The sequence below is a fragment of the Lagopus muta genome, chromosome W, assembly GCF_023343835.1.
Source record: "Lagopus muta isolate bLagMut1 chromosome W, bLagMut1 primary, whole genome shotgun sequence".
Classification (NCBI taxonomy): domain Eukaryota; kingdom Metazoa; phylum Chordata; class Aves; order Galliformes; family Phasianidae; genus Lagopus; species Lagopus muta.
Window position 1 is genome coordinate 2,428,656 of NC_064471.1, and position 27,987 is coordinate 2,456,642.

General features: G+C 46.1%; 3 protein-coding genes across 5 annotated transcripts in view; 2 read left to right on the forward strand and 1 right to left on the reverse strand.

Annotated features, from left to right (window-relative positions):
* LOC125686427 (uncharacterized) overlaps positions 1-27,987 on the reverse strand; it is a 201,567-nt gene that overhangs the window by 132,229 nt on the left and 41,351 nt on the right. The gene's annotated exons all lie outside the window — the stretch shown is intronic.
* On the forward strand, positions 876-14,634 carry LOC125686452 (uncharacterized). 3 transcript variants are annotated; one of them, XR_007373792.1, is made up of 3 exons: positions 876-1,184; positions 5,438-9,059; positions 13,313-14,634. XR_007373792.1 is itself a non-coding variant. In XM_048930440.1 (2 exons), the coding sequence occupies exon 1, from the start codon at positions 1,878-1,880 to the stop codon at positions 2,982-2,984; it is 1,107 nt and encodes a 368-aa protein (XP_048786397.1). In that variant the 5' UTR covers positions 1,194-1,877; the 3' UTR covers positions 2,985-9,059; positions 13,313-14,634. The 3 variants fall into 3 exon arrangements, 1 of the variants encoding a protein (XP_048786397.1); XR_007373793.1 differs by having other exon boundaries at positions 876-1,181; XM_048930440.1 differs by lacking the exon at positions 876-1,184 and having other exon boundaries at positions 1,194-9,059.
* LOC125686453 (uncharacterized) lies at positions 9,069-13,333 on the forward strand. The gene has a single exon (XM_048930441.1). The coding sequence runs from the start codon at positions 9,753-9,755 to the stop codon at positions 10,857-10,859; it is 1,107 nt and encodes a 368-aa protein (XP_048786398.1). The 5' UTR covers positions 9,069-9,752; the 3' UTR covers positions 10,860-13,333.

A 27,987-nucleotide genomic window follows, 5' to 3' on the forward strand; every position in this document is an offset into this window, starting at 1 on the left:
CCCCCCACATCGCTGCTGCCCTCGGCTCCGCCCCCGGCTCTCATTCCGCTCCCGCCTTCGGCTCCGCCCCTGACGTTCGCCACGCCGCTCCCGCCCTCCGCTCCGCCCCCGTTGCTCGCCGTGACGCTGCTTTCCTCCGCCCCACCTACGTTGGCTGTTGCTGCATCTCTTCAGCCTGCGTGTAACTTAGAGCCAATAACGGACCTGCTTGTACTTCTAAAGCCATTCGAACTTTCCTCCAAGAATAGGGTGTTAGATATACTACAGGCATTCCTCATTCTCCCACTGGTCAAGCTATCATTGAGCATACTCATCCAACATTGAAATCCATTCTTAATAAACAAAAAAGGGGGAATATGGGAGACACACCACAAGAAAGATTGTAAGCATTCTGCTTTCTCTGTGCCATCTGTCAATAAAGCGGAGCCAGCCTCTCGGTATGAATGGGTTGTGCTGCCTCAAAGTATGAAGAACTCTCCAAGTATGTGTCAGCTATTCGTAGCCACAGCCTTGCAACCTATTCATAAAGCAAACCCTCATATGATCATTTATTATTACATGGATGGCATACTGTGCTGTCAGGAACAGCCTTTTGATAATAGCTGGGAAATGCAATTAATCTCCCATCTCTCTCAATTTGGCCTTACGGTGTGTGAGAATCCTTCTTTGTTTTTCTGGCTCAAAGTTTGCTTCCTTAGGTATTTTGTTGAGGAGGCAAGTGATGGATGTTGTGTAGCAATCAACATCGCTGTGTGGACAATTTTACATCTTTGGAACTGTTTGCCTTCGGAAGATAGTGCTCAGGACTGTTTACTGGCAGAAGATCTAGCCTGTTACCAAATAACTCCTGTTTGCTATGGAGGACTGGGGGATGATACCATTGTATCCTGCGAAGGCAAGATACAAGTTGGTGCCTCCCTGCTTCCTCTTATCTGCTGGCAAGGCCAGGAAGATAAGAACAAAGGAAGTTTCTGCTGAGATCCCAGAGCCAGAAGCTGCCACGAAAAGGAGAGCTGACTCGACCACTTTGGATTTGAGCTGTCACTCCAAAGACAGCTGACTCAACTACTTTGAAACTATTGAAAAAGGGCCATCATCGTGTTGTCAACAGGACAACTCTGCCTGACGACCCACCGCTACTGAAGATCAAAGACTCAACTACGAACCTCGCTGGATCCATGGTGGTGACTATCTCCTTCTTGCTGCCTATAAAGACTCCTTGCTTCTTCTTTTCTATCTTTTCTATCGCTCTCCTTCCCTTCCCTCATTACCCTAATTCATAATAGTGTCTGTCCTCCCCTTCCCCATTTCCCCTGATTAAGATTTGTAATAAACTGGTTGGACCAACATTTGAACCGTTGCTTCTTAATCTCACGCCGGGTATATAGATAATAAAAGAACCTCCTCTCCCTCCTATAAATTGGAGCGAGACATTTATTTAATGGCGTAGTCGTTGCAGGATACCCGCTGTGAGAGTGTTGTCCTTCCAGACATAGTCTGAAACTTTCCTTGTGTGTACCTCCTGGAGTTGCATGGAGCGATATTTTTTGAAAACTTAGACGTGAGTCCTTCTCCAGGAAGACTGCTCCGCATTCTGAAACTTTGCTGTTTATGTGTATACCTCTCGGGGACGTATGAATTAATTTTGATTACGTGTGTGCCTTCTCGAGAAGACCTCTCTGAATTTTGCGATTTTAAGTATCTTGTAACTTAACTGTGAAATTTGGACCTTTTTGTGTGCTCCCCTCAGACAAAGGGAAGAGTGCTTTGAGCATTTGCATTTGTAAAGTGTCTGTTTCCCTGGGGAGATAAGGAGTCACTTGAGCTTTTGAATACGTACACCTCCCTTAGTGTAGGTCTTTCATTGTATTGAAAAAATGAGCGACAGCATTGCCACCATGAAAAGTGAAGATGTATTATTTGATCTTTTAGAAAAACATGGTGCTCGACCCTCTTTATCAGGCATGGATTGGGCACGACAGAACTGGTATAACTTACAAAGTGTTTCGGACCGCATTAGTGTCTTACAGAATGAGGCTCGTACACGAGCTGGAAAAGGAAAGTCGTTTATTTGTGCCGTACTCGGGGCTACTTTAAAAGCTGCTGTGGAGTTCCGTAATGAAAAGCATTCGGCAGAATTCCAAACCATAGAAGCACTACAGGAATCGGTTAAAGTAACACAAGAATTGGTGAAAACTCTGCAGAATCAAATAGTTAGTCTCGAGGAACAATTAGAAAGAGAGAAACGTAATTCAGCTTTGTTGCAAATGGCTTTTAAGGAACTGCTAACGTGTAAGCATGCCAGCCATACTGTCACCCACAGTTTGCCTCGAGAAAAAACTTTTCCTCAGGTGGAACTACCAGGAATGAAGGAAAGGCTAGACAAATTAGAAACTCCAATAGCCCCATTGCGTCCTTTGATAAAAACTGAATATACATTTGATAACAGTGAGGATCTAGATCCTCAAATGAATGTTAAGGAAATTCCCTTCTCAGCCACTGAACTAGCAAAATTGAAGAAAGATTTTAGCCGCTCTCCAAAGGAATCTGAAACAGAGTATGTATGGAGGGTTAGCCTCACTGGTGGAGACCAGATTCTGCTAACAGAAAAGGAGGCGGAAGGTTATTGGGGACCAGGAGTATTTTTAACTACTGGTAACAGTCGTGCTCCCTGGTCCTTAACACAAAGGGCTGCCTATTGGGCAGGTGGTCTCAACCCTTTAGAACAGGGAGACCCTCCTGCCATTACTGGAACTACTGACCAATTAGTAGAAAGCGTTCAAAAGGCTGCTTGTCTCCAATTGATGTATGATAGAAAGCTGCAGCCATACCATGAATCACCTATGATGATGCCTGTCGATCCTGAAAGAATGACCCCTCTAATTAGGGGGCTTCCAGAGTCGTTAAAACCTATAGGGATACAACTGCAAGGAAAAATAGAGGCTATGTCTCAGGGAGAGAGGACCCGGCCAGTGTTAGAATGAACTGTAACCCCCAACCATATGCAGTCAGGAAACAAAGCATGGACTTGGGGAGAGGTTGCCCAAGAGTTAATTAACTATGGAAGGAAATATGGGCCAGTGGTTTCTTCCTCCACTAAATTTGAGCCAAGAGAAGTAAGACTTGCAGCAGTCAGCCTTGCCTCCAGGCCTCCTAGCCCAAAGCTCAGTGGGACTGGAAGGGTCTCACTGTCAGTAAATACAGGTAGGCAAAATATTGATCATAAATGTAATTGTCTCTGGACACTGGGCTGGCAAAAGGGTGTTCCACGAGATTTGATGAATGGATTACCCACTGTCTGTTGCCTTTGCTTCGGCAACCTCTGATTAATGTCCCGTCGTGAAGTGCTCAGACAGCCCCGGCCAAATCACACGCTTTATGACACCAATGTGGTGAGCGGCAAATGGCACTTATTGCAAGCAACACACTCTTCTTATAGTTGTCCCTTATATCACAGTGCTACCAATCACCCTTGCTACGGTTATCTGTGTCCAATAGACATGTGGCATGTCTTGTCTTGCCATGTCTCATCATGGTTTTCTTATGAGTGAAGGAGCCCCTGCAGAGCCTGATGACTGTTACAGCCCCCCTTTCACGTATTCGCTAACCACACAAGGGGCCCACACAGATTACGCCTGGTGACCTTGACAGCCCCCGCTTTACGTATTTTGTTGACTACATCTCTAACTTGCGTATTTTGTTAACTACATCTCCCCCTTCCTAAGCTCAAGCAAATCTACTACAACTCGAGAGGACCTGAACCGCGTACACCCCGAAATCCCCGCATTACGCCTATACATGCCATTGTCCTCTCGGTTAAGCCTTTTGTCCCATTACATCGCGATTCGCCAAATAATCCTACCCTAATGTCTTAAACCATACTTATAAATGTAATATACCTATATGCCTATATATAATATGACTATAAGTGTAAAGTATATTAATATTAGACCTAATACAACTATAACTGAATAACGAATAGAGTTAAACAGAGTTAAACATTCTCGTCGCTTTGGTGGACCATCCCAGAAGCACTTCCCATCAGTGGTGTTCTCTGTCCTTCTTTACTCTCTCTAGGACACGATGTATCTCTTCTGTGTCATGGTGAATGGTGATCAAGGTTTTCTGTCCATTGTCTCTTACACGTTTCAGCAACTGGTGCAGGTCATCATGTTGCAAAAACTTCCTTACCAATGTCCTTCCTTGGTAAGCCAAAACGAGATTCATCCCACTTGGAGTAGGTGATAGGTCTTTAATCACCGTATAATTATCCTGCAAGAACTGATGTGATGTCACCGACACTAATTAAAGCCACATCCTACAATACTAGTAAAGTTATAGACAGAGAGGTTAGAGATTAGAGCGATTGCTGATAGCTCTAGTGGCACTATCTATGAGTATGAAATTACAAAGATCCTTATACAAACATAACCTTTCCCAATATATACCAACATTGTCTTAGGTACCTGTTGGAGTGTACCTCAAAAATGACAAACATTTGTTCAATATCAAGGCAGATGTCTCAGGCTTTGAGAGCATTGCTCTCACAAACCAGCTGTATGGAATTGCTTGTTCTCCAGGCCTCAATCTGGCCACCTGTCCCTGAAGGGAACCCATTCTGATGCCCACAATGCATACTGCACTGGCTTAAGCACCATGCACATCAGATTTGTTACATGAGGAAAGAGAAGGCCTGATGCTGTCAGGACTTCTAATGCATTTAAAGTGAGGAGTGATTTCAATCCCCGTTGCTCTGCACAATCTATCAGGTGTGTGATGTCTTTCAGATCGAGGGATACCTCTTCCGGGCCTCTGTTATCGTTCCCTACTATCAGGAAGATCTCCAGTACTCTTCCTTCCTCTATCAGGCTAGATCTAAACTTCTCACCATGCACTAACAGTGCATCTCTCTTAACTCCTAAATGCAAATTCACCTCTCTCCTTTCGCTATCCTTTTCAGTCACAGCTGGAAGCTGCGGGCTCCCCACCGCTCCCACTGTGCCCATCTCCCTTTGATCAAGCACTGACTGTTGTAGAGGCTTCTGATTGGTTGCATACGCACTCAATCTTGTAGAAGGATGTGTGGGTCGAGTCAGTGGGCCTGAACACTGTGGCAGAGAGTGGGTCCGGAGACTATCGTTATTTCTTTCTCCATCGGGTGCAACCTGAGCAGAGGGTGCCGGCCGGATGCCACCTACACCTTCAGGCGCAGTCGGGGTGGACAGTGCTGGCCGGACACTATCATCCCAGCACCTGTAACTTACATCGCTTCCCTTTCTCTCTGCTGTTTTTTCTTCTACTGCCTCCCTAACTTTTGACCAATCCGTACCCAGGCCTTTCCCGCAGTCCCCACCCCCCTGGGTGTTACTGCATTCCAACTCCTCAGAGGAGACAGCAAGTGTCCCATCCCAGCTCACTTTTTTCTCGGCCCCCACAGGTGGTGTTAGGTTACACAGAGAAGGATACAGCGGTTGTTCTGGATACGGCTGGGGAGTTTCAGCGACCTTGGATTCCTACACTTGAGCCGTTTTGCAAGATAGAAGTGCAGACAGTTCAGCGCAGTCTTCTTCTATTTGTTTATGCGAAGCTGGAGCCGAGAGGGGAGCAGAAGGGGGTGCTGAAGGTGCGGACGAGATGTTAGTCGCCATAGCTGAGGGCATATTTGCGATGTTCTCTTCCTCAGGGGACCTGCAAGAAAGTACGCTTCCCGCGCCGTTTCTCACGGTGTTATTAAATTCCAAACCCATCATAACGCGCGCAGCTTCAGGAATTCTATGTTCTTCTCTCGCGGCTCGGAGAGCGCCGAGGACCAACCCCCAAATTTTAAGCTCCGCAACTTTCTGCTCCTCTATCGCACGCTGTGCAAGCGCGGATGTAAATGCATCCCATCTAGTGGGGTCTAAAATGCCCTGAGGGGAGGGAAGATTCCACTCCTCTTCCAGGCGAGTAAGTACAGCGACAATGTCCTTCTCAGAAGGAGCATCCTCACCGAAATAGTCCTTACAAGCTTGATGCAATACCTTAATGACGGATTCCATGGTTGTCCAGGGTGATCAGCCCTCCACCTTCCACAAGTCTACCGCTGTGGGGTAACTTCGCAGCTGCGCTCACAGCCCCAGGGGGATCGGTCCCTCCGGCTCTTCCGCCGCCTTACCGCCACGGGCTCCTGCGTCCGTCGCGCAACCGGCTGTCACACATTGACCACTGGGACATGGCATTATCACGTCGGGGTCACCACTTGTTGCCTTTGCTTCGGCAACCTCTGATTAATGTCCCGTCATGAAGTGCTCAGACAGCCCCAGCCAAATCACACGCTTTATGACACCAATGTGGTGAGCGGCAAATGGCACTTATTGCAAGCAACACACTCTACTTATAGTTGTCCCTTATATCACAGTGCTACCAATCACCTTTGCTACGGTTATCTGTGCCCAATAGACATGTGGCATGTCTTGTCTTGCCATGTCTCATCATGGTTTTCTTATGAGTGAAGGAGCCCCTGCAGAGCCTGATGACTGTTACAGCCCCCCTTTCAAGTATTCGCTAACCACACAAGGGGCCCACACAGATTACGCCTGGTTATGCCTGGTGACCTTGACAGCCCCCGCTTTACGTATTTCGTTGACTACATCTCTAACTTGCGTATTTTGTTAACTACAACTGTCAGGTTAGAGAAATTAGTTAACTGGTGGCCAGAACAAAAGCTCCAGAATCTCGAGGAAAGCAAAACCCCAGGTCCTAGGGCCTCTCCCAAGGAACCTGAACGGCTATCCAAACCATTAGAAAACTGATGTCTTCGCCCCCCCCAAGTGAGCGGGGTGGGGGCGGTGAAGGGTGGATGCATGAGAAAGCTCACAACAAAGGGAAGCAAGATCCTCGATTTAACACCTTCTGTCCAAAGGCCCCACCACTCTTTCCAGTTATCCCTGTGAGTCACGATCTAGTGGCTGATAAGCCAGGGAAACACTCTTACCTCCCTGGCCAGACTGTGTCGATTGACTCAGCTAGCCTGAGGCCAGTTTCCCTAACCTTAACAGGATCCCTTAACAAATATCTTTGGAAGGCTAAAGATACCCCGAAAAAGGAATATGAAATCAACACTTGCTGGATTGTTCCCTCATTTTTTAATCATATTAACAACGCCCAAAAAGGGCAAGTTGGTGTCTTGTTTTATTTTACAGAAGATCCCCGTGGGACCTTGACAGAACACAAAAAGGCTAATAGCTGATTTCAACTATTTGTATTTTGTGACAGAAATACTGAAGATTTGATCATGCTAGAACACTGAATGTACCTCTTGATTACATTTTTTGGTTGCAGTAGTGTTATGTTTTGTGTTGTTATGGGTATGGGTGGTGATTGGTATCAGTCCTTGGATCTGTTAAACTTCACAACTGAGTTCAGGGTTTTTACAGGTCATCCTGGCTTACTGGTACTCCCTGCACAGTGATACCATTTCTTTTGACCCCTTCTTTCACCCCTTTTTACTAAACTGATTATGATTTGCATGTAACTCCTCCACAGCGTTTCCAAATTCCTAACAAACTGGGAAATGAATCAAGGGACCCATCTAATATCTGTTAGATGTGGTCACAAAAGAAATCTATCAGAAAGCCTTTTGCACTGATGCTTTTCAGTGTTACACCAGTCCAGGAGTTCCATCCAAAACATGGCTGTTGGAAAGTGCCTAAGTTTTAAAAGAGATGCGTATGTTTCTGGGATTACCCCTCTTTGATGGTTTGTACTGTGGGGGTATCCTGCACTCACTGTCCTGTGAAAAGTTCTGTGGACTGTAACAATACTTGAACTTGCCAAACTAATATTTATATCTCTCAGCATTTGAATTGCTTTGGAAATACTCAAGTGGAAAGTTCTCGAGACTCTAAATCATCTTAGAAAACATTACGTGGCAAGTCCACATATTGTCAAATTAGACTAGACATAATTTTAGTAAATTAACTGAAATGTAATATTGTATGGCTATTCATAAATACCACAACCTCTACTGAAAAATTCCCATCTGGATCCTGGCTTACACTGGGAGTTCCTGGGTTGGGAAAGCAGCTGACACAAATACTTCTGTTTGTTTTACCTATTCATTATTATTATTGGTTATTGTTAAATGTATGGTCATTACCAAATGTATGGCTGTCTCTTTTCACTTTCTACTTTTAACTCATCATGTAACATTCATGTCACCACTCCTGAGGTATCACCGAGTGGTGTCTCTGGCAAACTGAATGACTCTAATTGTTGTCTAAAGATTGATGATAATGGTAAAGCTGTTAAACCAATTGCCTAGGGCCCAGGGTATACGGAAAATAGCCCACGTTCCTGTCCAAACCTGGAAAGGCCCAAACTTTGATTTATTCTCCTGGCTTCCAGGTGGCCCATGGGTCAAATGTATCCTATTTTCTCTACTGTGTTGTTGCACACTGTTGTTTACTGTGTTTTATTTTCTGCCTTTTCCTCACCACCGTGGAGGGTCACTTATGCTTCATTTCAAGCAATCTTTGAGCCACGGGGTGGTGTGAGAATCCTTTGTTTTTCTGGCTCAAAGTTTGCTTCCTTAGGTATTTTGTTGAGGAGGCAAGTGATGGATGTTGTGTGGCAATCAACATCGCTGTGTGGACAATTTTACATCTTTGGAACTGTTTGCCTTTGGAAGATAGTGCTCAGGACTGTTTACTGGCAGAAGATCTAGCCTGTTACCAAATAACTCCTGTTTGCTATGGAAGACTGGGGGATGATACCATTGTATCCTGCGAAGGCAAGATACAAGTTGGTGCCTCCCTGCTTCCTCTTATCTGCTGGCAAGGCCAGGAAGATAAGAACAAAGGAAGTTTCTGCTGAGATCCCAGAGCCAGAAGCTGCCACGAAAAGGAGAGCTGACTCGACCACTTTGGATTTGAGCTGTCACTCCAAAGACAGCTGACTCAACTACTTTGAAACTATTGAAAAAGGGCCATCATCGTGTTGTCAACAGGACAACTCTGCCTGACGACCCACCGCTACTGAAGATCAAAGACTCAACTACGAACCTCGCTGGATCCATGGTGGTGACTATCTCCTTCTTGCTGCCTATAAAGACTCCTTGCTTCTTCTTTTCTATCTTTTCTATCGCTCTCCTTCCCTTCCCTCATTACCCTAATTCATAATAGTGTCTGTCCTCCCCTTCCCCATTTCCCCTGATTAAGATTTGTAATAAACTGGTTGGACCAACATTTGAACCGTTGCTTCTTAATCTCACGCCGGGTATATAGATAATAAAAGAACCTCCTCTCCCTCCTATAAATTGGAGCGAGACATTTATTTAATGGCGTAGTCGTTGCAGGATACCCGCTGTGAGAGTGTTGTCCTTCCAGACATAGTCTGAAACTTTCCTTGTGTGTACCTCCTGGAGTTGCATGGAGCGATATTTTTTGAAAACTTAGACGTGAGTCCTTCTCCAGGAAGACTGCTCCGCATTCTGAAACTTTGCTGTTTATGTGTATACCTCTCGGGGACGTATGAATTAATTTTGATTACGTGTGTGCCTTCTCGAGAAGACCTCTCTGAATTTTGCGATTTTAAGTATCTTGTAACTTAACTGTGAAATTTGGACCTTTTTGTGTGCTCCCCTCAGACAAAGGGAAGAGTGCTTTGAGCATTTGCATTTGTAAAGTGTCTGTTTCCCTGGGGAGATAAGGAGTCACTTGAGCTTTTGAATACGTACACCTCCCTTAGTGTAGGTCTTTCATTGTATTGAAAAAATGAGCGACAGCATTGCCACCATGAAAAGTGAAGATGTATTATTTGATCTTTTAGAAAAACATGGTGCTCGACCCTCTTTATCAGGCATGGATTGGGCACGACAGAACTGGTATAACTTACAAAGTGTTTCGGACCGCATTAGTGTCTTACAGAATGAGGCTCGTACACGAGCTGGAAAAGGAAAGTCGTTTATTTGTGCCGTACTCGGGGCTACTTTAAAAGCTGCTGTGGAGTTCCGTAATGAAAAGCATTCGGCAGAATTCCAAACCATAGAAGCACTACAGGAATCGGTTAAAGTAACACAAGAATTGGTGAAAACTCTGCAGAATCAAATAGTTAGTCTCGAGGAACAATTAGAAAGAGAGAAACGTAATTCAGCTTTGTTGCAAATGGCTTTTAAGGAACTGCTAACGTGTAAGCATGCCAGCCATACTGTCACCCACAGTTTGCCTCGAGAAAAAACTTTTCCTCAGGTGGAACTACCAGGAATGAAGGAAAGGCTAGACAAATTAGAAACTCCAATAGCCCCATTGCGTCCTTTGATAAAAACTGAATATACATTTGATAACAGTGAGGATCTAGATCCTCAAATGAATGTTAAGGAAATTCCCTTCTCAGCCACTGAACTAGCAAAATTGAAGAAAGATTTTAGCCGCTCTCCAAAGGAATCTGAAACAGAGTATGTATGTAGGGTTAGCCTCACTGGTGGAGACCAGATTCTGCTAACAGAAAAGGAGGCGGAAGGTTATTGGGGACCAGGAGTATTTTTAACTACTGGTAACAGTCGTGCTCCCTGGTCCTTAACACAAAGGGCTGCCTATTGGGCAGGTGGTCTCAACCCTTTAGAACAGGGAGACCCTCCTGCCATTACTGGAACTACTGACCAATTAGTAGAAAGCGTTCAAAAGGCTGCTTGTCTCCAATTGATGTATGATAGAAAGCTGCAGCCATACCATGAATCACCTATGATGATGCCTGTCGATCCTGAAAGAATGACCCCTCTAATTAGGGGGCTTCCAGAGTCGTTAAAACCTATAGGGATACAACTGCAAGGAAAAATAGAGGCTATGTCTCAGGGAGAGAGGACCCGGCCAGTGTTAGAATGAACTGTAACCCCCAACCATATGCAGTCAGGAAACAAAGCATGGACTTGGGGAGAGGTTGCCCAAGAGTTAATTAACTATGGAAGGAAATATGGGCCAGTGGTTTCTTCCTCCACTAAATTTGAGCCAAGAGAAGTAAGACTTGCAGCAGTCAGCCTTGCCTCCAGGCCTCCTAGCCCAAAGCTCAGTGGGACTGGAAGGGTCTCACTGTCAGTAAATACAGGTAGGCAAAATATTGATCATAAATGTAATTGTCTCTGGACACTGGGCTGGCAAAAGGGTGTTCCACGAGATTTGATGAATGGATTACCCACTGTCTGTTGCCTTTGCTTCGGCAACCTCTGATTAATGTCCCGTCGTGAAGTGCTCAGACAGCCCCGGCCAAATCACACGCTTTATGACACCAATGTGGTGAGCGGCAAATGGCACTTATTGCAAGCAACACACTCTTCTTATAGTTGTCCCTTATATCACAGTGCTACCAATCACCCTTGCTACGGTTATCTGTGTCCAATAGACATGTGGCATGTCTTGTCTTGCCATGTCTCATCATGGTTTTCTTATGAGTGAAGGAGCCCCTGCAGAGCCTGATGACTGTTACAGCCCCCCTTTCACGTATTCGCTAACCACACAAGGGGCCCACACAGATTACGCCTGGTGACCTTGACAGCCCCCGCTTTACGTATTTTGTTGACTACATCTCTAACTTGCGTATTTTGTTAACTACATCTCCCCCTTCCTAAGCTCAAGCAAATCTACTACAACTCGAGAGGACCTGAACCGCGTACACCCCGAAATCCCCGCATTACGCCTATACATGCCATTGTCCTCTCGGTTAAGCCTTTTGTCCCATTACATCGCGATTCGCCAAATAATCCTACCCTAATGTCTTAAACCATACTTATAAATGTAATATACCTATATGCCTATATATAATATGACTATAAGTGTAAAGTATATTAATATTAGACCTAATACAACTATAACTGAATAACGAATAGAGTTAAACAGAGTTAAACATTCTCGTCGCTTTGGTGGACCATCCCAGAAGCACTTCCCATCAGTGGTGTTCTCTGTCCTTCTTTACTCTCTCTAGGACACGATGTATCTCTTCTGTGTCATGGTGAATGGTGATCAAGGTTTTCTGTCCATTGTCTCTTACACGTTTCAGCAACTGGTGCAGGTCATCATGTTGCAAAAACTTCCTTACCAATGTCCTTCCTTGGTAAGCCAAAACGAGATTCATCCCACTTGGAGTAGGTGATAGGTCTTTAATCACCGTATAATTATCCTGCAAGAACTGATGTGATGTCACCGACACTAATTAAAGCCACATCCTACAATACTAGTAAAGTTATAGACAGAGAGGTTAGAGATTAGAGCGATTGCTGATAGCTCTAGTGGCACTATCTATGAGTATGAAATTACAAAGATCCTTATACAAACATAACCTTTCCCAATATATACCAACATTGTCTTAGGTACCTGTTGGAGTGTACCTCAAAAATGACAAACATTTGTTCAATATCAAGGCAGATGTCTCAGGCTTTGAGAGCATTGCTCTCACAAACCAGCTGTATGGAATTGCTTGTTCTCCAGGCCTCAATCTGGCCACCTGTCCCTGAAGGGAACCCATTCTGATGCCCACAATGCATACTGCACTGGCTTAAGCACCATGCACATCAGATTTGTTACATGAGGAAAGAGAAGGCCTGATGCTGTCAGGACTTCTAATGCATTTAAAGTGAGGAGTGATTTCAATCCCCGTTGCTCTGCACAATCTATCAGGTGTGTGATGTCTTTCAGATCGAGGGATACCTCTTCCGGGCCTCTGTTATCGTTCCCTACTATCAGGAAGATCTCCAGTACTCTTCCTTCCTCTATCAGGCTAGATCTAAACTTCTCACCATGCACTAACAGTGCATCTCTCTTAACTCCTAAATGCAAATTCACCTCTCTCCTTTCGCTATCCTTTTCAGTCACAGCTGGAAGCTGCGGGCTCCCCACCGCTCCCACTGTGCCCATCTCCCTTTGATCAAGCACTGACTGTTGTAGAGGCTTCTGATTGGTTGCATACGCACTCAATCTTGTAGAAGGATGTGTGGGTCGAGTCAGTGGGCCTGAACACTGTGGCAGAGAGTGGGTCCGGAGACTATCGTTATTTCTTTCTCCATCGGGTGCAACCTGAGCAGAGGGTGCCGGCCGGATGCCACCTACACCTTCAGGCGCAGTCGGGGTGGACAGTGCTGGCCGGACACTATCATCCCAGCACCTGTAACTTACATCGCTTCCCTTTCTCTCTGCTGTTTTTTCTTCTACTGCCTCCCTAACTTTTGACCAATCCGTACCCAGGCCTTTCCCGCAGTCCCCACCCCCCTGGGTGTTACTGCATTCCAACTCCTCAGAGGAGACAGCAAGTGTCCCATCCCAGCTCACTTTTTTCTCGGCCCCCACAGGTGGTGTTAGGTTACACAGAGAAGGATACAGCGGTTGTTCTGGATACGGCTGGGGAGTTTCAGCGACCTTGGATTCCTACACTTGAGCCGTTTTGCAAGATAGAAGTGCAGACAGTTCAGCGCAGTCTTCTTCTATTTGTTTATGCGAAGCTGGAGCCGAGAGGGGAGCAGAAGGGGGTGCTGAAGGTGCGGACGAGATGTTAGTCGCCATAGCTGAGGGCATATTTGCGATGTTCTCTTCCTCAGGGGACCTGCAAGAAAGTACGCTTCCCGCGCCGTTTCTCACGGTGTTATTAAATTCCAAACCCATCATAACGCGCGCAGCTTCAGGAATTCTATGTTCTTCTCTCGCGGCTCGGAGAGCGCCGAGGACCAACCCCCAAATTTTAAGCTCCGCAACTTTCTGCTCCTCTATCGCACGCTGTGCAAGCGCGGATGTAAATGCATCCCATCTAGTGGGGTCTAAAATGCCCTGAGGGGAGGGAAGATTCCACTCCTCTTCCAGGCGAGTAAGTACAGCGACAATGTCCTTCTCAGAAGGAGCATCCTCACCGAAATAGTCCTTACAAGCTTGATGCAATACCTTAATGACGGATTCCATGGTTGTCCAGGGTGATCAGCCCTCCACCTTCCACAAGTCTACCGCTGTGGGGTAACTTCGCAGCTGCGCTCACAGCCCCAGGGGGATCGGTCCCTCCGGCTCTTCCGCCGCCTTACCGCCACGGGCTCCTGCGTCCGTCGCGCAACCGGCTGTCACACATTGACCACTGGGACATGGCATTATCACGTCGGGGTCACCACTTGTTGCCTTTGCTTCGGCAACCTCTGATTAATGTCCCGTCATGAAGTGCTCAGACAGCCCCAGCCAAATCACACGCTTTATGACACCAATGTGGTGAGCGGCAAATGGCACTTACTGCAAGCAACACACTCTACTTATAGTTGTCCCTTATATCACAGTGCTACCAATCACCTTTGCTACGGTTATCTGTGCCCAATAGACATGTGGCATGTCTTGTCTTGCCATGTCTCATCATGGTTTTCTTATGAGTGAAGGAGCCCCTGCAGAGCCTGATGACTGTTACAGCCCCCCTTTCAAGTATTCGCTAACCACACAAGGGGCCCACACAGATTACGCCTGGTTATGCCTGGTGACCTTGACAGCCCCCGCTTTACGTATTTCGTTGACTACATCTCTAACTTGCGTATTTTGTTAACTACAACTGTCAGGTTAGAGAAATTAGTTAACTGGTGGCCAGAACAAAAGCTCCAGAATCTCGAGGAAAGCAAAACCCCAGGTCCTAGGGCCTCTCCCAAGGAACCTGAACGGCTATCCAAACCATTAGAAAACTGATGTCTTCGCCCCCCCAAGTGAGCGGGGTGGGGGCGGTGAAGGGTGGATGCATGAGAAAGCTCACAACAAAGGGAAGCGAGATCCTCGATTTAACACCTTCTGTCCAAAGGCCCCACCACTCTTTCCAGTTATCCCTGTGAGTCACGATCTAGTGGCTGATAAGCCAGGGAAACACTCTTACCTCCCTGGCCAGACTGTGTCGATTGACTCAGCTAGCCTGAGGCCAGTTTCCCTAACCTTAACAGGATCCCTTAACAAATATCTTTGGAAGGCTAAAGATACCCCGAAAAAGGAATATGAAATCAACACTTGCTGGATTGTTCCCTCATTTTTTAATCATATTAACAACGCCCAAAAAGGGCAAGTTGGTGTCTTGTTTTATTTTACAGAAGATCCCCGTGGGACCTTGACAGAACACAAAAAGGCTAATAGCTGATTTCAACTATTTGTATTTTGTGACAGAAATACTGAAGATTTGATCATGCTAGAACACTGAATGTACCTCTTGATTACATTTTTTGGTTGCAGTAGTGTTATGTTTTGTGTTGTTATGGGTATGGGTGGTGATTGGTATCAGTCCTTGGATCTGTTAAACTTCACAACTGAGTTCAGGGTTTTTACAGGTCATCCTGGCTTACTGGTACTCCCTGCACAGTGATACCATTTCTTTTGACCCCTTCTTTCACCCCTTTTTACTAAACTGATTATGATTTGCATGTAACTCCTCCACAGCGTTTCCAAATTCCTAACAAACTGGGAAATGAATCAAGGGACCCATCTAATATCTGTTAGATGTGGTCACAAAAGAAATCTATCAGAAAGCCTTTTGCACTGATGCTTTTCAGTGTTACACCAGTCCAGGAGTTCCATCCAAAACATGGCTGTTGGAAAGTGCCTAAGTTTTAAAAGAGATGCGTATGTTTCTGGGATTACCCCTCTTTGATGGTTTGTACTGTGGGGGTATCCTGCACTCACTGTCCTGTGAAAAGTTCTGTGGACTGTAACAATACTTGAACTTGCCAAACTAATATTTATATCTCTCAGCATTTGAATTGCTTTGGAAATACTCAAGTGGAAAGTTCTCGAGACTCTAAATCATCTTAGAAAACATTACGTGGCAAGTCCACATATTGTCAAATTAGACTAGACATAATTTTAGTAAATTAACTGAAATGTAATATTGTATGGCTATTCATAAATACCACAACCTCTACTGAAAAATTCCCATCTGGATCCTGGCTTACACTGGGAGTTCCTGGGTTGGGAAAGCAGCTGACACAAATACTTCTGTTTGTTTTACCTATTCATTATTATTATTGGTTATTGTTAAATGTATGGTCATTACCAAATGTATGGCTGTCTCTTTTCACTTTCTACTTTTAACTCATCATGTAACATTCATGTCACCACTCCTGAGGTATCACCGAGTGGTGTCTCTGGCAAACTGAATGACTCTAATTGTTGTCTAAAGATTGATGATAATGGTAAAGCTGTTAAACCAATTGCCTAGGGCCCAGGGTATACGGAAAATAGCCCACGTTCCTGTCCAAACCTGGAAAGGCCCAAACTTTGATTTATTCTCCTGGCTTCCAGGTGGCCCATGGGTCAAATGTATCCTATTTTCTCTACTGTGTTGTTGCACACTGTTGTTTACTGTGTTTTATTTTCTGCCTTTTCCTCACCACCGTGGAGGGTCACTTATGCTTCATTTCAAGCAATCTTTGAGCCACGGGGTGGTGTGAGAATCCTTTGTTTTTCTGGCTCAAAGTTTGCTTCCTTAGGTATTTTGTTGAGGAGGCAAGTGATGGATGTTGTGTGGCAATCAACATCGCTGTGTGGACAATTTTACATCTTTGGAACTGTTTGCCTTTGGAAGATAGTGCTCAGGACTGTTTACTGGCAGAAGATCTAGCCTGTTACCAAATAACTCCTGTTTGCTATGGAAGACTGGGGGATGATACCATTGTATCCTGCGAAGGCAAGATACAAGTTGGTGCCTCCCTGCTTCCTCTTATCTGCTGGCAAGGCCAGGAAGATAAGAACAAAGGAAGTTTCTGCTGAGATCCCAGAGCCAGAAGCTGCCACGAAAAGGAGAGCTGACTCGACCACTTTGGATTTGAGCTGTCACTCCAAAGACAGCTGACTCAACTACTTTGAAACTATTGAAAAAGGGCCATCATCGTGTTGTCAACAGGACAACTCTGCCTGACGACCCACCGCTACTGAAGATCAAAGACTCAACTACGAACCTCGCTGGATCCATGGTGGTGACTATCTCCTTCTTGCTGCCTATAAAGACTCCTTGCTTCTTCTTTTCTATCTTTTCTATCGCTCTCCTTCCCTTCCCTCATTACCCTAATTCATAACAGTGTCCGTCCTCCCCTTCCCCATTTCCCCTGATTAAGATTTGTAATAAACTGGTTGGACCAACATTTGAACCGTTGCTTCTTAATCTCACGCCGGGTATATAGATAATAAAAGAACCTCCTCTCCCTCCTAAAAATTGGAGCGAGACACAGTGGCACCGGAGAAAGTGCAGCGCACCTTTCCAGTGTTATAACTGGGTTGGAAATGGTCAGATGCTATGATATACCCTCAGACTGTAGAATTGGAAATTGACATTTCCACACTCACTGTCTTACAACCTCTTTTAGGTCACTTACAAGAGCTACAGTCATCAGTTGGCATTTCTAACGCTTGATTAGAACCATTGTTACAGTTGTTAAGGGGGAGATGTGCTAATGCTGTGACTGTACTGATGCCTGAGGCTAAACAGGCTTGAGTTCAGATTACCACCCAAATTCAATCGGCAGCTAGCCACAGTCAATCCTTACTTCATGACATTCCCCTTGTCGTGGACGCCCAGGAGAAGCATGCTTCCGCAGTCATTTCTCAATGGAGAAGAAAAAAAAAAAAAAAAAAAAAAGCACGCTTCTCCTCAAAAGAGGCCTACTAAATAATTCCCCCCCCCCCCCCCCCCCCCCCCCGAACTGTTGTTTCCCCCTGCTCTGCCTCAGTTGTCCTGGATGACTCATACCAATACAGTAGCTGAACTGATTCATGGGGGCAGAGACAGAGTTCTCTGCATAGCAGGTCAAGAACCTGACAATGTTAGCTTACGCTGTGGGCAGAGTGGGTGCACCGTCACTCCCTCTCCTTACAGTTGGCTTTAGAAGGATACCCTGGTCATTTGCATACAGAACACCCAGATCAGGGAGTAGCACAGTTCCTGGAAAAAACTGACTGGGTTAGAGTACCTCGGTATTCAAAATGACTGGTGGATGGTCACACAGTATATACTGACGCTGGACGCCGGAGCCACAAAGCGGTCTGTGCATAGTGGGACAACAGCTGGAAACATCACTTTGTGCCAACAGAGCTGCGAGACAGGTAACAAAGGAACTAAAAGCGATTTTAAGGGCCTTCACTGCATGGCCAAATGAACCTCTAAACATTTAAACTGATTCCCTCTATGCAGCTGGCATACGTCAAAGAATTGAGGATGCCCACATTAGAGACGACAAGAGCGTGTGCCTTATTTCTCTGTTTTTACATCTCAAAACTCAACTTATGGCAAAAAAAGGAACTATATTGTGTCATCCACATGAGTAGCCACCTAAATACCCTTGGTTTAGGGGAGGATTTAGGCTGTTGCTGATAAATTGGTTATGGCGACTCCTGTTAATGTTTCATGCTGCTTGTAGCTCTCATGAGATGTTTCATCAAAACGCCCACAGTTCACATAAACAGTTTAATATTGACGTTAATAACGCAAGGTTGATAGTACAAACATGTCCACAGTGCAGTCACGATAATGGCAGCTTTGGGCTGGGGACTAATCCCCAAGGTTTGCAAGCATCGGAAGCGTGGCAAATGGATGTCATCCACATCACAGTTTGGCTGACTACGATATGTATAGGACACTATCAACACCTACTCTGGGTTTATATGGGCTTCTCCTTTAGTGGGTGAATCTACTAAGTATGTCATTAAACATGGGATAGCATGTTTTGCTACCCTGGGAGTTTCAAAACAAATTAAACAGATAGTGGGCCAGACTCTAAGACACAGTTCAGTAGTCTTTTTTGCAAAAAGGGGGGAGATCAACATAAGTGTGGGATCCCACATACTGCTACAGGTCAGGCGATTATAGAGCGTGCACATGCTACGCTAAAAACACAGCTAAACCAAATGAGCGATACACGCGATCTGCTGGATAGCTTCATGAATGCTCTTCTCTCCCTTAACTTCCTTTCTGTACGAGGAGGTACAGCAGTACCTGCTATAACCTTGCATCATTCAGGTACTAGCATGGGAGTGCTATCTGAGTCTGCTGAACTATCTTCCAAAATCCCATCAATGGATCTTTGTAAGGACCCAAGTACTACCATACTAGCAGGAAGAGGTTATTTTTGTCTTTCTACAGACGGTGGCCCTATTTAGATTCACCCTTGGCACAGAAGCACTACCCAAACCACACCAAATCAACCTGAGGGAAAACACGTGTGTCACAAGGGCTAAATCAACAGGCCAGACCAACTCTTGCTTAGTGCTTGCTTCTGCCACTGATCCCTTCCAAACTGGTTTTGTAGAGAAGTTGTTTCTCAATGACTCCGACTTAACTTCTTACTCCACAGGTAGTTGCAAAGTACTGGATACTCCAAGTGATGGTTCTTTCAAGCTTCTTAAGAGTCTCAATACCACTATACCCTGGGACCGACAGGAGTTAAACCTTTGAAACCAATAGATCAACAACACATCTAAAGAATGGAACAAAACATGTTTTAAGTCTCAAAACACCAGGAAATGCTTCTGGGGGTCTATGTTACATTGGTAAACTCACTACATTTTCACTCACATTCCTGGATGTGCAACATCCACTCTAAACATAGCGCATGGGTAGCTTTAGCTGTCCTTATACCACCGGCTGTTGCAGGGAATAAGTAATATAATAATAAGTAAAGTTACCTGTAAAATCTATAAATATTAGAATGCCATAATCACAAAATAAACAACATAGTCTGGCAATGCAGATTACGATAACAAAAGGAGAAAAAACAGAACGCTTACCCACATCCTGGGCTCACTTACAAAACTCCAACAAAGACTAACTCCAGAAGAGATCCTTCCCCCCTCATAACCAGCTCTTAAACAGGTCTAGGAGGGGTGGAGCCTGGCTCCCCCCTTCCAGCAGTACAGGTGAATTGCCTTCACCTGTGCTCCTCTGGCTGACTCATTGTTCATCTCAGGTGATCAATCAGAGGTTCAGGCCTTGATTCAGCAGTTCCCATACACTCCACCCCTTCACATCATGAACCAATGATCAGGTTGACTAAAGGGTAAGCTTTCCCTAATACAAAGATCCACTATATCGCGACGCATGTTGGTACAATTCAGGACGAGTGATGATCAGTGAATGTCCATATTCTTTTAAGGGCCGGTGCTCAATGGTGTTACTGGAGGCACGCAGCCATGAGGTGCAAGTCTGTTCTGTGTTCCATCAGTCCCATGCAGAACATCACCAGGTGTTACACATGATCTGACAGCAACACTGGAACGCTTGATGGCATTTTGTACCTTAGGGTGATCCTGAAGGCTCACAGACTCACGGGGAGTAATACAGATGTTTCAGAGGTACCAGGAGGAGAAGGTCTGCTCTCCAGGGCAAGATACAGGCCGTATTTCTATCCTGGGTCAACACTTCCGCTTGTACTGGGGCACGTCCTGGCCGCCTGTACCACACCTTCTGGCCGGATGTCTGCAGCTGCATAACAATATCAAGCACCAAAGGAGGTGTCCTGATCTGCCACAGGGACATGATGGGGGTCCCTTTAGCAATAAAGATCGGAGTGTTGACTACAATACCAGAAGGCCATGTACCTATTACTAGAGGGACAACTGAGCCTCCCACCTCCAATAGTCTCCCCCAAGGTGCAAGTAGGCCACACCACTTGGGTCCTACCTGCACCTTCCAGGGCCATTTTAGTGTATGGGTACCCGGATCTAAATTTTCAGGGGCAGAGAGCAGAATATTATTTTCGTTACCAATCTGGGGTCTTACCTGATGAACTATGCCCATAATTTGGATCCTAAGTGGGGTGGCCCATGTCATCTACAACATTCTCAGTGCACTGGGTCTGCCGTCTCGAGGTCTTTCATTCAGGTCCCACAGAGTTTCATATGCTCTTTTTGTCCACCACTGCCAGGGACAGGGAGTCTGTCTTCAGGGCAGCCTTAAGAATACCATTACAACCGTCGATGAGGCCTGCCCCCGTCAGATTACACGGCAGGTGGAATCGCCATTCAATGTTATTTTCTTCTGCCCAGCGCTGTATCGTTGCACCAGTAAAATGAGTCCCTTGGTCACTCTCGATGACTTGAGGTGTCCCATAGGCAGACATCAGTTTAGTGAGTGCCTTGAAGGTTGTCAACCGTTTATGGGCTGGTCCGGCCCAGTTCCGTGACCAGCAGGGCGGAGGAATCTGCGGATCCGCGCCTCTGGGAAAGGGGAAGCAGGGGACCCCAAAATACTTGAAAACAACAGCACTAATCTGAGGTGGAACAAATGATTTTACTAAATATAGTATTAGTAAAATACAATGAGAGAGAGAGAGAGAGAGAGAGTCTGTTTGAATTGTATAGACCTCACCACAATGCTGGGGTGAGAAGTGCAGTCCAGTTGAGTGACTGAAGTACAGACGGCGAAGTGCAGATGGCGAAGCGCAGGCGGCGAAGCGCAGGCAGCAAAGCGCAGATAGCAAAGCGCAGACAGCGAAGAGCAGGCGAAGAAGAAGGATCAGGTGACCTTGCTTGGAGTTATATCCCCTTGCTGACAGCAAAGTCTCCTGGGGAAATGTAGTTCTTCTCCGACGGATGAACATTCGGCAGATATCAAACCCCACCCCCAATGCATTACATGATGTTATGGTGTGGAATACTGATGACCAAAAATCATAAAACCATGACATTCCACCCCTTATTCTACATCACTACATCATGCTTAACACATGGGATTACAGACTGCACTCCCCCAACATCAAATTCCCTTGTGGTACACACTGAACATGCCCGTTTTTCTGCATCACCCACCAGGTGGACCCAGGTCCCTGGGCAAAGACAGTTCCGCGAAGAGGTTTGCCCTTCCCAGAAGCAGGAAAAACCCAAACTGCTTTTCCTAACATGTTCTTTACATGTACTACAGGGACCTTATCTCCCTCTACAATATGTAGGGAGCTGGATTGGGTAGGACCATCTCGACTGATTGATCCTCTGGTGTTAACCAGCCAGGTGGCTTCTGCCAAATGCTTCTCCCAGTGTTTAAATGTTCCGCCACCCATTGCTTTCAACATCGTTTTTAACAACCCGTTGTAGCGTTCGATCTTACCAGAGGCTGGTGCATGATAGGGGATATGATAAATCCACTCGATGCCATGTTCTCTGGCCCAAGTATCCACAAGTGAATTTTTAAAATGAGTCCCATTATCTGACTCAATCCTTTCTGGGGTGCCATGTCGCCACAGGATTTGCCTCTCCAGACCTAGTATGGTGTTTCGGGCGGTAGCATGGGGTACTGCATATGTTTCAAGCCACCCGGTTGTTGCCTCCACCATGGTGAGCACATAATGCTTACCATTGCGAGATCGTGGCAAGGTGATATAATCAACCTGCCATGCCTCCCCATATTTGTACTTTTGCCATCGCCCTTCCTCCCAGAGAGGTTTCATCCTCTTAGCTTGTTTAATTGTGGCGCATGTATCACAGTCATGAATGATTTGTACAATGGCATCCATAGTTAAGTCCACCCCTCGGTCTCTGGCCCATTTGTATGTTGCGTCTCTTCCTTGATGACCTGAGGTCTCATGGGCCCACCGGGCTAGAAATAATTCACCCTTGTTCTGCCAGTCCAGGTCTATTTGAGCCAACCTCAATTCTGGCAGCTCGGTCTACCTGATGATTATTTCGCCGTTCTTCAGTAGCCCGACTCTTGGGCACATGAGCATCTACATGACACACCTTTATAACCATATTTTTTGTTCGGGTAGCAATATCTTTCCATACGTCAGCAGCCCAAATAGGCTTGCCCTTTCTTTGCCAATTATTTTGCTCCCACTGCTGTAACCACCCCCATAAGGCATTTGCTACCATCCATGAATCAGTGTAAAGATAGAGCATTGGCCACCTCTCCCGTTCAGCAACATCTAAGGCCAGTTGGACAGCCTTTACCTCTGCAAATTGGCTCGATTCTCCTTTCCCTTTCGGTGGCCTCTGCAACTTGTCGTGTGCGGCTCCACACAGCAGATTTCCATCTGCGATGCTTTGCCACAATACGACACGATCCATCTGTGAATAGGGCATATTTCTTTTCATCCTCTGGTAGTTCATTGTATGGTGGGGCTTCTTTAGCACGTGATACTTCTTCTCCTGTTGGTGTTCCAAACTTTTGACCTTCAGGCCAGTCCATGATGACATCTAGGATTCCTGGACGGCTGAGGTTCCCCATCCGTGCTCGTTGTGTAATCAATGCAACCCACTTACTCCAAGTGGCATCAGTAGCATGATGGGTGGAGGGAACCTTTCCCTTGAACATCCAGTCCAACACTGGCAGTCGAGGTGCCAGAAGGAGCTGTGTTTCGGTACCGACTACTTCAGAAGCAGCCCGAACCCCCTCATAGGCAGCTAAGATCTCCTTTTCAGTTGGAGTGTAGCCCTCCTCCGACCCCCTGTAGGCTCCACTCCAGAATCCCAAGGGTCGGCCTCAGGTCTCTCCTGAGGCTCTTTGCCACAAACTCCAAGTGGGGCCTTTCTCTCCAGCAGCAGTGTAGAGGATGTGCTTCACATCCTGTTCCATCCGTACTGGCCCCAGGGCCACAGCATGGGCTATCTCTTGTTTAATCTGCTCAAAAGCCTGCTGCTGCTGCTCAGGACCCCACACAAAATCATTCTTCTTCCGTGTCACCTGATAAAGTGGGCTTACAATGAGGCTGTAGTTTGGAACACGCATTCTCCAAAAACCCACTACACCCAGAAACGATTGTGTCTCTTTCTTATTAGTGGGGGGAGACATGGCAGTGATTTTGTCGATCACATCTGTCGGGATGTGACGACGGCCATCTTGCCACTTTATGCCTAGGAACTGAATTTCCTGGGCAGGTCCTTTCACTTTGCGTCGCTTAATAGCAAAACCAGCACGGAGAAGGATCTGGATTACTTGCTCTCCTTTCTCAAAAACTTCCTTTGCTGTGTTGCCCCACACAATGATGTCATCAATGTACTGTAAGTGCTCAGGAGTACCTCCCTGTTCCAGTGCAGCTTGGATCAAACCATGACAAATAGTTGGACTATGTTTCCACCCCTGGGGCAAACGGTTCCAGGTATACTGAATGCCCCTCCATGTGAAAGCAAACTGTGGCCTACATTCTTTGGCCAAAGGAATGGAGAAAAAGGCGTAAGCAATGTCAATGGTGGCATACCACTTAGCTGCTTTTGACTCCAGTTCGTATTGGAGTTCTAACATATCCGGCACAGCAGCACTCAATGAGGGTGTGACTTCATTCAGGCCACGGTAGTCCACCGTCAGCCTCCATTCTCCACTGGCTTCACGCACTGGCCATATGGGGCTGTTAAAGCGCGAGTGAGTTTTGTTAATCACTCCCTGATTCTCTAATTGACGAATTAACTTCTGAATGGGGAGCAAGGAATCCCTGTTGGTGCGGTACTGCCGTCTGTGCACCGTTTTTGTAGCTATCGGTACCTGTTGCTCTTCCACTCGTAGCAAACCCCACAACAGACGGATCTTCTGATAGGCCAGGCAAAACAGACAACTGCTTAACACCTTCTGTGTCTACAGCAGCTATTCCAAAGGCCCATCAATACCCTTTGGGATCCTTAAAATATCCCCTTCTGAGGTAATCGATACCAAGTATACATGGAGCCCCTGGGCCGGTCACAATAGGGTGCTTTTGCCAGTCTTTACCCAGTGAGGCTGATTTCGGCCTCCAACATAGTCAGTTCTTGGGAACCTCCTGTCACCCCATGAATATAAATTGATTTTGTCCCTTGGTGACTCGAGGGCATTAGAGTGCACTGTGCACCAGTATCCACCAGGGCCTTATATTTCTGTGGTTCTGACGTACCAGGCCATCTAATCCACACAGTCCAATAAACTCTATTATCCCTTTCCCCCCCCTGGCTGGGGGCAGGGCCCCCTCTATTTGTTACCTCTGTTGTCTGCAGCAACTGGAGCAATCACCTTTCTGGAGAAGTTCACCTTGGTGGTTGATTTGTCTTGTAACTCTTTTACCCTTGCTTGAAGTGCAGGAGTAGGTTGCTTATGCCACTTCTTCATATCTTCTCCATGATCGCGTAGGTAATGCCACAAGGCAAAACGTGACGTGGTCTTACTGTTGTCGCTTGTTCGAGCAGGAGGACGTCTTCTTTTGATAGCTGAGACGTTGGATGACACTGACTGGGAGGAAATCAAGTTGGCTAGCCCCTCAAGTAGGCTGTTTTGGGAATTCTGTTCCTCATTGGATGTATCTGTTACCACCATGTATTCATCGGCATCAAGCATAATTGATAGTTTATCTATTATATCTTCTTGTTTGTTCTCCATTCTGTCCAGCTTTTCAGCTACTTTTTCAATGGCTGAAACACAAGCTCGTAGAGGGCTTAAAATGTAACTCAAAGTCTTGAAGCTTATTAACCAACTCATTTATAAGGGGTCTTCTTTCCCCTCTGCCATACATTGCTGCAAATGTACTGGCGTACCTTTCTGGTGCAGTCTTTGTGAATGTACGCCACATATTTGGTGTACACCTGGCTCTCTCAGGATCATGCTCTTGGTCTGGCTCATCAGGAATGAAATCGGGGCTATGTATTGTTTCCACCACAGCACATTCTCTCAAATAACCGATGCCTTCTTCCAAATCAGCCCATTTCTTCTTCTCGGGCATCAGATCGTCTTTGAAGGGGTATCTTTCTCTTACAGCTAACAACATCCTCTTCCAGAGGGTGAAGGCCTGGTTCTGGCATGTACTAATACCTCTGTCAATGGCTGAGTCCCTAGCAATGCCACCCAGTTGGCGAGCTTCTCTACTATCTAGCCACACACTGTTGGCCCCATTGTTCCAGCATCGAAGTAACCAAGTAGCAATAGGCTCATTTGGGTGGCGTGAGAAGTCTTTTCTCAGACTTCGAATTTCATTCATTTTCAGAGATTGATCCACAAAGGTAACCATATCTTGCTCATCTCTTGCTCTTCCAGGACTTCTTGCCCTTGTAGGTGTTGGTGACCATGGTCTTACTGAGGGCCCCTCCCCTGGACTCAGAGGTGCTTCTCTCGGACCTCGGAGCCACTCCTCTGGACCTCTTTCCTCCTCTTTCTTCTCTTCTAACTGAGTCGAGATTCGCTTTGTTTTCCATCCTCTTACAGGGGCAACTGACATCGATTGTGGTGCCTCTTGTGGTTGATCAGGTTGGTCAGTTCCAATGCTCTCATCCTCCAGTTCAGCTTGGAGCTTGTTTCGTTCGATTATGACAGTATCTAGCTCAGATTGGAGGATGTGTTGTTGAGATTGAAGATTGTCGAGTTCGGATTGCAGGGAGTCTATTTCCATTCGGAGGGCATCTCTCTGAGATCGGAGGTTTTTCCTCTGGAGCAGGAGACTCTCTCGCTCATTTTGAACTGTTTCCCTGAGACTCTCCCTTTCAATTTCAGAAGCTCTCTCTCTCTCCAGGATAGTATTGAATAAGGCCCGATAAGCATTAGCCAGGCCCCAAATCATATGTGCCTCCTCAGAACTGCCTAAGCCGCAACATTCCTGCCTTAAATAGCTGTTTAGACTCTCAGGGTCTTTCAGGTGTTCTGGAGTAAAGTTCCACGAGACTGAAGATTTCCATTTGTCTAAAGTCTTTCCCAGACCTTTCCACACTCCCTGCCACTCAGTATTCTCTGGTTTTGGGGAAGACATCCTCAAAATATAATAAATACTAATAAGAGTAAGTAATACTTTAAGAGTAAGTTTCACTACAGAAAGCATTTTTTTTTTTTTTTTTTTTTTTTTTTTTTACAGAGGCAAGATAGTAAAGCTCAGAGTTTACAAATATCCTACGATACCGGCAGTCCGCCTGGAGTTTTCAAGGTCACGTTTTCAGAGAGTAGCAGTAAAACAGATAAGCTTTACCAACGGAACTCTCCGAGAGCAGAGAGTCTAAACAGCTAGAAAGCAACTGTTGCCCGCATTCTCCACCAAAAATGTCAACGGTTTATGGGCTGGTCCGGCCCAGTTCCGTGACCAGCAGGGCGGAGGGATCTGTGGATCCGCGCCTCTGGGAAAGGGGAAGCAGGGGACCCCAAAATACTTGAAAACAACAGCACTAATCTGAGGTGGAACAAATGATTTTACTAAATATAGTATTAGTAAAATACAATGAGAGAGAGAGAGAGAATCTGTTTGAATTGTATAGACCTCACCACAATGCTGGGGTGAGAAGTGCAGTCCAGTTGAGTGACTGAAGTACAGACGGCGAAGTGCAGATGGCGAAGCGCAGACGGCGAAGTGCAGATGGCGAAGCGCAGGCGGCAAAGCGCAGATAGCAAAGCGCAGACAGCGAAGAGCAGGCGAAGAAGAAGGATATCAGGTGACCTTGCTTGGAGTTATATCCCCTTGCTGACCGCAAAGTCTCCGGGGGAAATGTAGTTCTTCTCCGACGGATGAACATTCGGCAGATATCAAACCCCACCCCCAATGCAATTACATGATGTTATGGTGTGGAATACTGATGACCAAAAAATCATTAAAACCATGACAAAGGTATAATGCCTGTTTGCTCCCAGCACTGGATAGGCCTGCAGTAGCCCTCACTTGCAGTGTTGATGCAGGTCAGGACATATCTCGCCCCCCTTGGAGCAAGGAAGGGGCTCCGATATAATCGACCCTGCCATCACTGGAAAGGATTGTGTCCCCTAGCAAGATGGGCTGTTGTTTCGGGCAATAATCTCGGTCTCATCTAGGGAGCAAGCGTCGCAAATCCTGGCATGCCTGGACGATATCAGATAGCTTGTATGGGCAGCCCCTCATGCTCTTTAGCAGCTGCCCACATCGTCTTTTGTCCAGCATGCCGTTTGCTCCTGATGTAACCAGCGGGGCAATGTTTCTCAGATGGTGAATTCTCAATCCATCGAGCTCGGGGCCAGTGTATCGGCTATCATCGTCTTCCCGGTGACTGTAGGGGCTCATGACCCAGAAACATGGTAGACAGGTACAGTCCTGTGTTTGACCGTATTCCATATATCTAACCACATGTTTTTTGCCCCAGATCT

Coding starts and splice junctions, on each gene's coding strand:
- LOC125686452 (XM_048930440.1), top strand. CDS start 1,878: ATGAGCGACAGCATTGCCACCATGAAAAGTGAAGATGTATTATTTGAT.
- LOC125686453 (XM_048930441.1), top strand. CDS start 9,753: ATGAGCGACAGCATTGCCACCATGAAAAGTGAAGATGTATTATTTGAT.